Below are 11232 nucleotides of genomic sequence, written 5' to 3'. Positions count from 1 at the left end.
GTGTGTGTGTGTGTGTATTGTGGATAGATGACATTCTGCGCTGGAACTTTGTTGTGGAGATGTGAAAAGACACATCAATTACTTAGGGTAGCACTCAGTGAGACGGTCAGCCAATGGTACATACTCTTCTTACTCTCACTATCCCGCTAACGACAAACACTCTATTTACTTACTGATCTTTGACAACATTCCAGGCCTCAGTTCAGGGCTGAATAAGAATCGTCTCTGTTCATTCATAGATGATGACCTTGAGACCTAGAGAGCTTAGCTTATTAAATACAAATAATAAGTCACAAAATTGGATCAAACTTTAGATTTATTAACAAAGTCCAATTGCTTCTTATTGGCAAATCCAGGACTCAGCATACCTTTTGTATAGGTCAAGTTCTTGATCTATTAGAATTCTCCAGAAAAACAAAACCAACTGGAAATTAGATATTTGTCACATGAACCAGAAAGTCAATGATTACAATTAGTCTCAGACAGAAGGCCTGAGAACTTGGAAATTCCAGGTGATACTAGGCAACCAGTCCCTCAGTCATTTAAGACAGTAAAAGTTCTGTCTGGGTGGGGCATGAAAGTGATACTGTGTTTGTACATTGTGCTCCCTTTTATCTTTCTTGTTGGAGAGCTGGGGTCTGTTGCTGGCTTATGTACTCCTCTTTGGAGATTCCACATGACATTCTTCATTCAGGCAGTGTGTGTCACCATCCTCTTCCTCACAGATGAAGTCCTATGCTTGATGGATGAAATCATCCGCACACAAATTTGCTTTAAGTCCAAGCTTAGCTTCACCCACAGCCTAAAGTAGTGCTGCTTCTGTGGTGAGATCATCATCTTCCCAGTCTCCTGAGAACGTTATTTTATTCTGCCTATTCATTCCTTGGGTATTTGTTAATATTCTTCCTGGGTAAGCTGCTTTGCTCATAGAATCCTTCTCAACAGAGTGAAATTAATAATCATGGACTTACTGATGTTTAGCCCCTTTCACCAATAATAGTAAACATATACTGAGTATTTATTCTGTGAGGGATACTGTGTTAAAAACTGCAATCAATTTACTACATTTTCTATGTCCAATAACCCTATGTTAAACAATGTAGTGTTTGCACAAAACACACACTCCTCCTGCATACTCTAAATCACATGTAGATTATTTATAATGCTAACAAAAGAATATATGAGTAGTGCAATAGTTGAATAATAACAATAATGGTTATAATGATATGTGATTATTTTCTGAATAATTGCTGCTCTTATCAGTTGAATTCATGCATGCAGAGCCTGTGATATAAAGAGATGTATGAATATATAAGATGGTTTAGAGGACCAGCATTTCACATTTAAATATTTTATTATTTATTGTTTTTCTACCTTTTTTATTGGCTATCTTTTATTTACATTTCAAATGTTATTCCCTTTCCCAGTTTCCCATCCATAAGCCCCCTATCCCATCCCCTTCCCTTTTTCTATAAGAGTGTTCACCTTCCCAACCACTCTCCCTTTCCTGACTCCCTGCCCTGACATTCCCCTATACTGGGGAGGGGGGGTCCAGCCTTGGCAGGATCAAGGGCTTCTCCTCCCATTGGTACCCAACAAGGACATCCTCTGCCACATATGCAGCTGGAGCCATAGGTCTGTCCACGTGCAGCCTTTGGGTAGTGGTTTAGTCCCTGGGAGTTCTGGATCGTTGGTAGGTATTGTTGTTCTTATGGGGTTGCAAGTCACTTTAGCTCCTAGGACCAGCATTTCAGACTGATATAAGAACAAAGTAGGACATGAGATCATACAGCAGGTGGCTACAAGGGTAGTAGGAAGTTAGCGATGAAACAGGTAGGACTCACAGGCTCCGATGCTGCAGGCAAATGTAGCTCAAGTCTGGGCCAAGTAAATGTTGAAAGTGTAGAAAAGGAAGAAATGTGGGATGTACAAAAGCAATTAGGAGCCAGTCTAGTGCTGGGAGCTCCATCTTAATGTGAGAACTGGAGGAAATGTGGTCCAGGGAAGTGAGTTAGCAGTAGAAAGGAGAGGGCAGAGTAATTGCAGGGTGTAGAAGCATTTTGGGAGCAGACTGCTCTGGGATCATGGTCTTGAGATGACTCTCTTAGGTTTCTGACACAGTGCTTTTTAGGTTCTCTCCCCGAGTCAAGGAAACGTGACCCTATCAGTGCCAGGCAGAGACGGTTTGTCAGCTACCAAGGCAGCTCAGAAATAAGCTAAGGCATGTCAGAGGCACATACACTGTGCAATCACCAGTTAATTGGGAACTCTGGAAGCCATACCATGACACAACACAGCAGTGATACAATAACTTGACTCTGAGGTGACAGTGAGACAAGGCAGATGGGTACATCTGAGTATGTGTGGCAAGAGGATGGAAGGCTAGGATTTTGGAAGGGGTGGTGTTGGGGCTATATTATACTGAGGAAAATGTGTGAGTGGAAATGTCCACATTTGGGGGGGAGAGTAGGGGATGCAGTAGACTCAGGAAGCAGAGCCTCAGTGAAGTCATAGCAACCAAAGAAGGAGGATAAGGAAGGAAATGGGCTAAGGAACAGGCAGGTCTTGGTAGTAGATAGTTTCCAAAAGAATGTTGTCTTAAGATCCTAGTTAGGAAGTGTCCTCTGCTCACCCATCCTCTCATACAAACAAGAAAGCAGTTCCCAAGTTGTTCTTTCAAGCACTTCCCAGGATGCTGTTTCTGATTCTTCCATTGTTCACCTGTTCCTCATTCCAGAGACTCATGCTTTGACCTTTGTATCCACCTCCAAGCTTCCCCTGTGGTAGGAGCCATGCTGTTCCCACAGCTGGAAGGAAATAACTGGACACCGTTTGCCTTTGACTTGAGGGGCGACAGCAAGCAATAGACTTATAACCAGGAGGCTTGTCTCTTTGTGTGCTCCATGGTGGTGTCTTTCTGTGATTATTAAAGGCAGACAGGACCCCATGAAAACCATGTTTAATATGTATGGAAGCTTTCTGTTGCACTTGAAAAGAATGCACAGTCTTAGACCCATGACCAGGGACTGAAGGAACTCAGGTTCCTCACTCAGACCCTTTCTGCCATATCACTCAACTGCAGTTGGCAAAAAGCGTTTCTACACCCTAGCCTTGTGAACCATCCATTCTCCTGCTTTTCAGGCTCTTGTACCTGAGTTCTGTAGGGCTCCCATCTTCTTACCTTCAAGTCCTTCCTCATAGGTCCCATTTTGAGACACTTTCTTCCCATGCTGCATAGTGATTCCTTCATAAACTGTTGTGTTGAAACAGCATTTAAATTGTTGCCTTATTTCTCTTACTTTATTAAATTCTTGGTGGAAAGATACTCTGTCTTGCTCACAGATGCCTCCAGCATCAGCGCTTTCTCATCCCTGAACATGCCTTCCAGCTACCCGATTAGACTCAGATAATTATCTTTCATAAAATAAAGTCACATCATCTTTTTATTGATTTTTCATTATAGATACATAGGCATGTTTATATTTGTCATCCTCTACTAGGACACATGCTCTATCAGGGTGGAGGTCATATGCTACTCAATGACTATAATATACCTCGGCCAGTTACATACTGGGTGCTTTTTTATTATGTAATCAATGAATATTAAAATATTCAGAGCTTGTAGAGTACATAGGATTGGGATTCCCTTGTTACAGTTGCTCTTGGACATTCCATTTTATATAAAAATCATCAAAATCACTCTGGTCTAACAGAGACTTCTCTCCAACCTGACTCAGTGAAGGACCTAGAACTGATTCTACCATATCTGGTGACTGTAGAGACATCCTTCTTGTGGTCTCAAGGTCAGAGGGACTAAGAGTATCCAGCTGAGTCATCCCAGAGCCAGAAGTCGACTGCCTGCTGCTGGCAGGAAGGACAGGCTCAGGGGCCACAGTGTGGGCTTGAACACATGATCTCTGGACATGCTTTCCTTCTGTCTGGTTGCATTGAGGCTGATTGGTACAGTGTTCAGGTAGCTCCTCGCACAGAAGGTCTAGCTGCTGAAAAAAAAGGCAAAATGGAGTGTGTATAAGGAGCAGGACAGGAAGATAGGGAGCATTGGTGACACATCACAGTGCTTAGTTCTTTATCAGCTTGACACAAACTAGAGTCATTTGTGAAGACTTCCAGTTGAGAAAGAACCTCCATCAGACTGCATGTACATCTTGCTTAAAACTGTTGCACCCACTGTAGATGGTGCCACCTCTGGGAAGATGGTCCTGAGTTGAATAAGCAGTCAAGCTGAGCAAGTATTGGAGAGAAAGGCAGTAAGCAAAGACCCCCATAGCCTCTGGTTCCGTTCCTGCTTCTAGGTTCCTGACTTGAGATACTGCTTTGGTTTCCCCTGATAGTCAACTGTAATTTGTAAGGAAAATAAACCCTTCGGCTCCAAGTTGCTTTCAGCCCTGGTGTTTTATCCTAGCAAGAGAAAATAACTAGGATGCATGGGGAGCTATGTGTGGGTCCAGGAATCCGAGCTGCTTTATTTATAGAGAAAGGCAGAAAACCAGATACTACTGGGAAAGGCCAAATAGCTCACCAAAACAATGTTTGACAAAACATTTTACTAAGGACAATAAGTAAACTGTGCTCTCTTAGGGTACATGTGTTCTACTCATCTCTCACTCTTATACCCTGACCCAGGAATCTATCTTATAAGTTTATCCAGAGAAGAAAATTCATGATTTTTTAAAACTTATTTATATGTGTTTTAATAGCTGTAGTTGTCCAAGGAGTAAATGGTAGGGATCCCCTAAAGGTGGAGCTACAGGTTTTGCAAGCCACCAATCACAGATGCTGTGCACTAAACTTCTGCAAGAGAAGTGCTAACTCCCAAGTTCTCTCTCTGGCCCCTTCTGTAAACTTTAACTGTGCTGTGAGCTGCTCTCTTTGAGCAATGCTAAAATGGGGGAGTTGGTTATTCACAACTTTTAGCAGTGTAACATGAGAATAACATAAATCCTACATGTACCTACTAAAACAAACCTAAATGTGACTTTCCACATGTGAGCATGTCTTACTCTTTCACTCATGTCCCTCAATTAACCCCTGAGTTAAAATCTATGCTAAAAATAGCTGTAATAAGCTCCAATTGTGATTCATGCTGCCTATCTTAGAATTGTTCTCTTTGATGAGGTCATGACTTTTGCTTTTACTTGAATGAGGCCCTGGTGGGAAAGACGGATTCTTTAGGCTACTACAGGCATGTAGGAAACACAGAGTAGAACTGTTCTTCTGTGCTCACTGCTGCTGGTGACAGAGACATGCCACATTTGCACTAATTAGCCACCCCAGACCTACCCGAAAGATATTTATGAGGTACAGCAGTGCTGCAGTGGGCTCTGCAAACTAGTAGCTGACTTGGGTAGTGAGCTAGCTTATAGTGACTAAAAAGGCCAGCTTCACTATGCTGGGATTCTTGTTCTTACATGGAAAAGGAGCGATAGCGCTTCTTCCTCTTTTGGATCACAGGAGAAACCTTGGAGTCGCTGCAAACCTGAGCCAACTATCACTTGATAGGTCAAGGTCAGTCTCCAGATGTGACTATGTAACATGGAATGCTACAGTCTGAAACTGTTCAATCACCAGCTTCTTTTGAAGCAGCTCTCCTGTGAATAGTAGGCTGGGGACATTCACACGATACATCCACTCTGTGTCCATTCTCCACCACACCCCTTACCAGTAGGATCCCTTCTTTGATTTGCCTGGCTCTGTCTCCTAACTGAAAGGCCAGCTCTGCCACTTGCTGCCTCAGGGCCTCTCGTAAAGTCCTCAGGTACTCAGCCTCTTCCCTGCTCGAAGATAATAGAAAAGAAAACTTTAAAAAGAAATCCTCTTGTGGTATAATTTATGAACCATGTTTACCTAGTTCAAGAAGCAATACATTATTTTTAAGTTACTAAGTTCGGTAAGGATGACCACCATGCAGCTCTAGAACATGCTGTCTCCCAAATAAGGATGCAGACTACTCTCCGATAAGAACTTTACTTTTAAAACCTATCCCCACAGCCATAGGCAATGAGTGAATGCATTTATTCTGGTGATATTTTCTACCCCTGCGACAATAATGAGTATTTCTAAACTCTGACACTCCCCTCCCCCACACAAGTCCCAGTTCCATGAATTAAAGAAAGCCTGCTGTCCTTTCCTGTCTTCTCATCTGATTGCCCCTCTTCTGACCTTCCCAAATAGCCCCAATCTTCAATAATGAGGGTACCCATCCAGTGCCAGCTCTCACAGTTTCACACTGAGAAAGCAAAACTACAGCCATGAAAGCAAAGAGCCGGCCGATTTCTCATTAGCCCTGCTCCATCATGCTCATCTGGCCTGCCTGCCCTGATTACCTTCCCTTGCTCCAGGTGTGTGGTCTGGTACTTACTTTTACGCTTGCCTTAGATAATTACCTTTCCTCTTCTGACATGTCCCCGGGAAAGAGTGCCTGCTGTCCCATGAAGTGCTGCTCAATTTCCTCTAAGTGCTCCTGGAAACTCTGGCACACCATCTTCATGGTTTCCATCTCATAGACTGTGCACTGACAACAAAAAGAACAACCGGAGAAGGGTGACCTTTCCTCTAAGATGGTGGAGGAGTCGGCCTTCCTTCTCATTTGGACTCACCCTTTGCAAAGAAGCCCAAGTGCTAACATTTAGAAGAGACTAAGGAGATCCAGCCCATGGCTTTGGAAGAAATTAGAGATTGTATTTGACTAATACAAAAGGTTGCTGAGTAGTATTTGGGTGAGAATTAATTATGTCTATGGCCACACAAGCTAGTCCTAGACAATACATAGATGCAAGGAAGTGGACAGAGAACAGGAAGAATAACCATAGAGCAGACTCATACTTTAAAGAATGAAGCCTCCTTTAATCTTATTCACTGTTGGTACTGAGTATCCCATGATTCTTAGCATCAACAACATTGAACAATTTACTCATGTCTATTTATTCAAGAAAATCTGCTTAGAATTTTTTTTTACTAGTTTTGCCCTGGCTTAAGCACAGTTCTTGAAGAGGGGAATCTATAGGATCCATTCTACCCATCAAAAAACAACAACTGAGAGAAATGTTAGGCACCCATGTTATCTAAAAGCTAGAATTAAGACTTGAGCTCTTCCTGGCCCCACTCTACATACTAGTCTTCAATGCTTGCTATCTATTGGTGTTCCTGATTCAATATATTCTTGCAACCTAAGAGCTTTGGAATTATCCACAGCTAATAACACTGACCTGTAGTGAGTTGACCAGACTCTGGCATAACACTTGGCCATCAGCCCTAGCATGACTATCATCTAATGAAAGTGCTTGCTTAAGAAAGCTCAGTGCTGCCAGAAATATCTCTCCCTTTCTCCCTCCTCTCTCTCTCTCTCTCTCTCTCTCTCTCTCTCTCTCTCTCTCTCTCTCTCTCTCTCTCTCTCTCACACACACACACACACACACACACACCCTACTGTTGCACCTATTTTAATGTATTTAGAAATAAACGCTTAATTTTGGGATCTAGTATTTGGGAAAAAATGTTCTGTACTTGGTTCTTACTCTCATTGAACATTGATTGCCTGTAGTTCTTCATCTAGAGGTAAGACCATTTTTATTTTTCCTCCATAAATGCTATCATATAAATAGCTGAGGCCTTTGTAGGTCTTGAGCAGGCAGCCAGGTTGTTGAGAGTTTATGGGTGTAATATCCCTGTCATGTCCACATTGCCACAGAGCTGATATTTCAGTCTCTGGATCTTACAATCTTTCCACCCTCTCCTCCATGATGTTCCCTGACTTTTAGTTATAGGGGTTGAGCTATGGATGTCCTATTTAGGGCTGGGTATCGTGAGGACCGCAAATTCTCTGCATTTTGACCAGCTGTGGCTCTCTCTAACAGGCTCCATCTGCTGAAAAAAGAGGCTCATGCTGAGTGCTGAGCAGCGCACTGAGTGAGCACTGAAGGGAGTCAGGCACAGCTGCACAGATTCTAGCCTGCCTTCTTTGGGGCTCACAGCAGTGAACATTCATGCTGTACAAACCAGAAGTGTCTTTCTTAAGGACCCAAGAGCTATTCCTATGAATTAAACTCAAGCTAGAAGTCCCTGTGGGAGAATGGGATTGCTTTGGAGAAGTAACCCAAATGAAACTCATTGGACTGCCAGGTCACAGAATGCATCATCCTCTGCCTCTGTTTCTGGAAAGTTGAAGATGTTTTAAAAATATTTATCCTCAAAATCCCATAGTCAAGATCCTGGCAGCTTTTAATTACTGATTTACCTAGAAGTGTTTAAAATACAGACATCTTACAAACACATCTGTCCTTTTTCCATTTTCTGCTATACTAGCTCCACTGAGCCCCTTCTCTCCCCCCTCTCAATCTCTCTCTCTCTCTCTCTCTCTCTCTCTCTCTCTCTCTCTCTCTCTCTCTCCCTCTCCTTAAAATGTCTATAACACTCCTGCACAGAAAAAATGAAGGCCAGCCTTTCCTTTACTGTCAGTAGTTCCTGAATCAAACCTGGTTTCCCCAGGTAAATTGATGTCCTCTGTGTACCTTTGAACCACTGAGCCCAGTCTATATGTGGAGTACAGTGCTGATTTACTGATCAGCTCTCCCCTTGTTTTGCAATCTGTATTGGATGATTGTTTGTGTACACCTATCATCCAGAGCCCCAGGGTCACCACCCACTTGACTTTAAGTGATATTAATGCTGGAGGACCTCTAGCTGTATCTATCAGACCTCCTTCCAGATCACTAGAAGCTGCTGGCTCCTCCTCACCCACTTTCTCTCCTTTTCTCTTAACAGAAGTCTAACCCTTCATAAGCTGCAATGAGTCTAGCTGAAAGTCCACCTTCTCCAAGCTTTTCTAACAAAGCTGATAGTCAAAGAATGGGGTCATAGAGGATATTCTGATCTTTTGAGAAGCAATCCAAATGAGACTCATTTGGCTGCTGGGCTATGGACTCCATTACCCTATGCCTCTGTTTCTGGACCATCCAAGATTGTTTTTCATCTTTATCCTCAAAAATCACATGGCTAAGACCATGGTCACTCTGTGATTATTATTTGACCTAGAAGTTTCTTAATGGGAATATTAATCTAAAGATGGATACTTTGATGTAAAAACTCTACATCATTTTGTTTTGCATTATTTCATACTGAAAGATGTATTTAGCTTTAACATGAGAGAGCCTGAACCAGCTAGGGGAAGTCTTTGACATATGATGTTGGTAAAAACACGTAACATATCACTGAATTGTGGCTCATAAAAGTGGAAACAACCTTGGAGTGCATGTAAGCATCTTATGTAGATAAGTGTGTAGACAAAAACTCTTTGATGTCTGTAGTTAAAAAAGCTATTCATATTTCAAATTCACATCACTCAATTGATCTTTTCCTACCCATTATCTGATGAAGTCACTTCATGGAATGAACAGTGGACCAGACAGCACGAGGAGGCACCTGTCCCTACAAAGGGAGCTGCTGGTCAGCGCTTCTAGTCAATTCAGATAACTACTTTCAAAGTCTAAGGAGCAGCAAGGCCAGGCCATAACAACACAATGGTCAGGCAAGCTGAACATCATTAACACTGGGTTTCAAGCCTCAGCTTGATGTGTGGGAGGTAACCCTCTGAGACTAGATGATAAGGAGTGTGGAGCTTGGATTTGGATATTGCCTATAGCCAGTTTGTGGCTTAAGACTGCAGTGCTGTGGAAAATTCTGAAGTGCTGCCATCTCCTGGTTATTTAGAAATACACAATTTAGCCCAAGTACTAGCAAAAGCATTTCAGAATAAAGAAAACCCCTGGCAGGGGTATTAACAGGTGAGTGTGTGTGTGTGTGTGTGTGTGTGTGTGTGTGTGTGTGTTGACAACTCTCTCTTTTTTGTTCTAAGTAAAGTATGGGTCAAACCCACAAGGTCTGCTCTACTGGCAAAACCCATTAACGTAAACTTCAACAGTAAGAATGACAATATAAAAAAACAACATAAGCTTTCACTTTCTAATTGGCTCACATTTTAAAACACTACACAACTTCTACTTTTAAACCTAAGCCTATAAATATAGAATTTTTAATACTCAGAAATCTTATTCCTAAATATAGAAATATGTTTGGCTTTGACTTAACATATATTAATTAAACTATTCCCAAGCACTCATATGTACAAGATTAATTATATGAACAAATCAGTTTGCCACTGACAAATTGTTATAAAGTACACATAGGAATCTACTCATATCAACAAACCAGTCTTCGTGTAAACAGGAAGATCCAAAACCTAGCTGTGCTTTTCTCTGTAGTGTCCCATGTCACGGGGAGAAGACAATAGTGGGCAGGAGAAGCTTTTTCAAGCCAAGGTTTTACATAAAATTGCTCTGACTTTCAACATCTGCTCTGAATGTCTGTTGCCGGGAGACAGATAGCATCCATCTCTGTCTATAATCTTCATTTCACCCATGGCCTAGTTTCTGGTTATTTTTGTCCTTAATAGATTCCCTAACCCTAGCTATCCCATAGGGTTTCATTTAGAGACACATTGCCTGGAGAATCTTTTTCCAGGTTTTCCAGGCCCAGCTAGGATCACTCACAGCACACGTCACTCTTCAAGATTCTTGACTAACACTCGGATCATGGTCTTATCTACATGTGTGTGCCGGCCTCTGTGTGTGTGTGTGTGTGTGTGTGTGTGTGTGTGTGTGTGTGTGTGTGTGTGTGTGTGTGGTGTGTGTGTGTGGTGTGTGTGTGTGTGTGTGTGTGTGTGTGTTTGCAAACAAACACACATTGCAAGTGTATATGACCACATGAGTTTATTGATTGTGTATTTCTGAACTCTTAGATTTAAAGGAAGAGAAATACATGGCCATGCAGTAAAACTGTGGAACAGCCACTTCAACCAAATAAATTACCTTTGTCTTTTCTTTTTTAAAAACACGATTATTTATTTAATGTATGTGAGTACACCATAGCTGTCTTCAGACACACCAGAAGAGGGCATCGGATCCCATTACAGATGGTTGCGAGCCACCATGTGGATGCTGGGAATTGAACTCAGAACCTCTGGAAGAGCAGTCAGTGCTCTTAACCGCTGAGCCAGTTCTCTAGCCCCACCTTTGTCTTTTCTGGATTATTATGTCTTTTCTTGTTGTGGTTATGTGTGTCCATGCTCATGTACATGCAGTTTTGTGTGTGTGTGTGTGTGTGTGTAAGTCAGAGGTTGACATTATTATTTGTCCCTTATTCTGGAGACAGGCTCTC

The 11232-nt window shown here is 42.2% G+C and overlaps 1 protein-coding gene across 4 annotated transcripts in view; it reads right to left on the bottom strand.

The window, feature by feature from the left end:
- Positions 1–298: 298 nt before the first annotated feature.
- The window catches only part of Itprid1 (ITPR interacting domain containing 1), a 168173-nt gene continuing 157239 nt past the window's right edge, over positions 299–11232 (bottom strand). For 2 of the 4 annotated variants that reach the window (XM_087658735.1, XM_087658736.1), the window contains exons 12-14: positions 6405–6532; positions 5681–5792; positions 3426–3998 (exon numbers count right to left, since the gene is read on the bottom strand). In XM_087658735.1, the coding sequence (XP_087514861.1) occupies positions 3651–3998; positions 5681–5792; positions 6405–6532 (588 nt within the window). In that variant the 3' untranslated portion in view covers positions 3426–3650. 4 annotated transcript variants of the gene reach the window in all.

This window comes from Rattus norvegicus, chromosome 4 (genome assembly GCF_021556685.1).
Source record: "Rattus norvegicus strain SHRSP/BbbUtx chromosome 4, alternate assembly SHRSP_T2T, whole genome shotgun sequence".
Lineage (NCBI taxonomy): Eukaryota > Metazoa > Chordata > Mammalia > Rodentia > Muridae > Rattus > Rattus norvegicus.
Note: the sequence above shows the minus strand (reverse complement) of the source record. Positions and strands in the feature narration are given on the sequence as shown.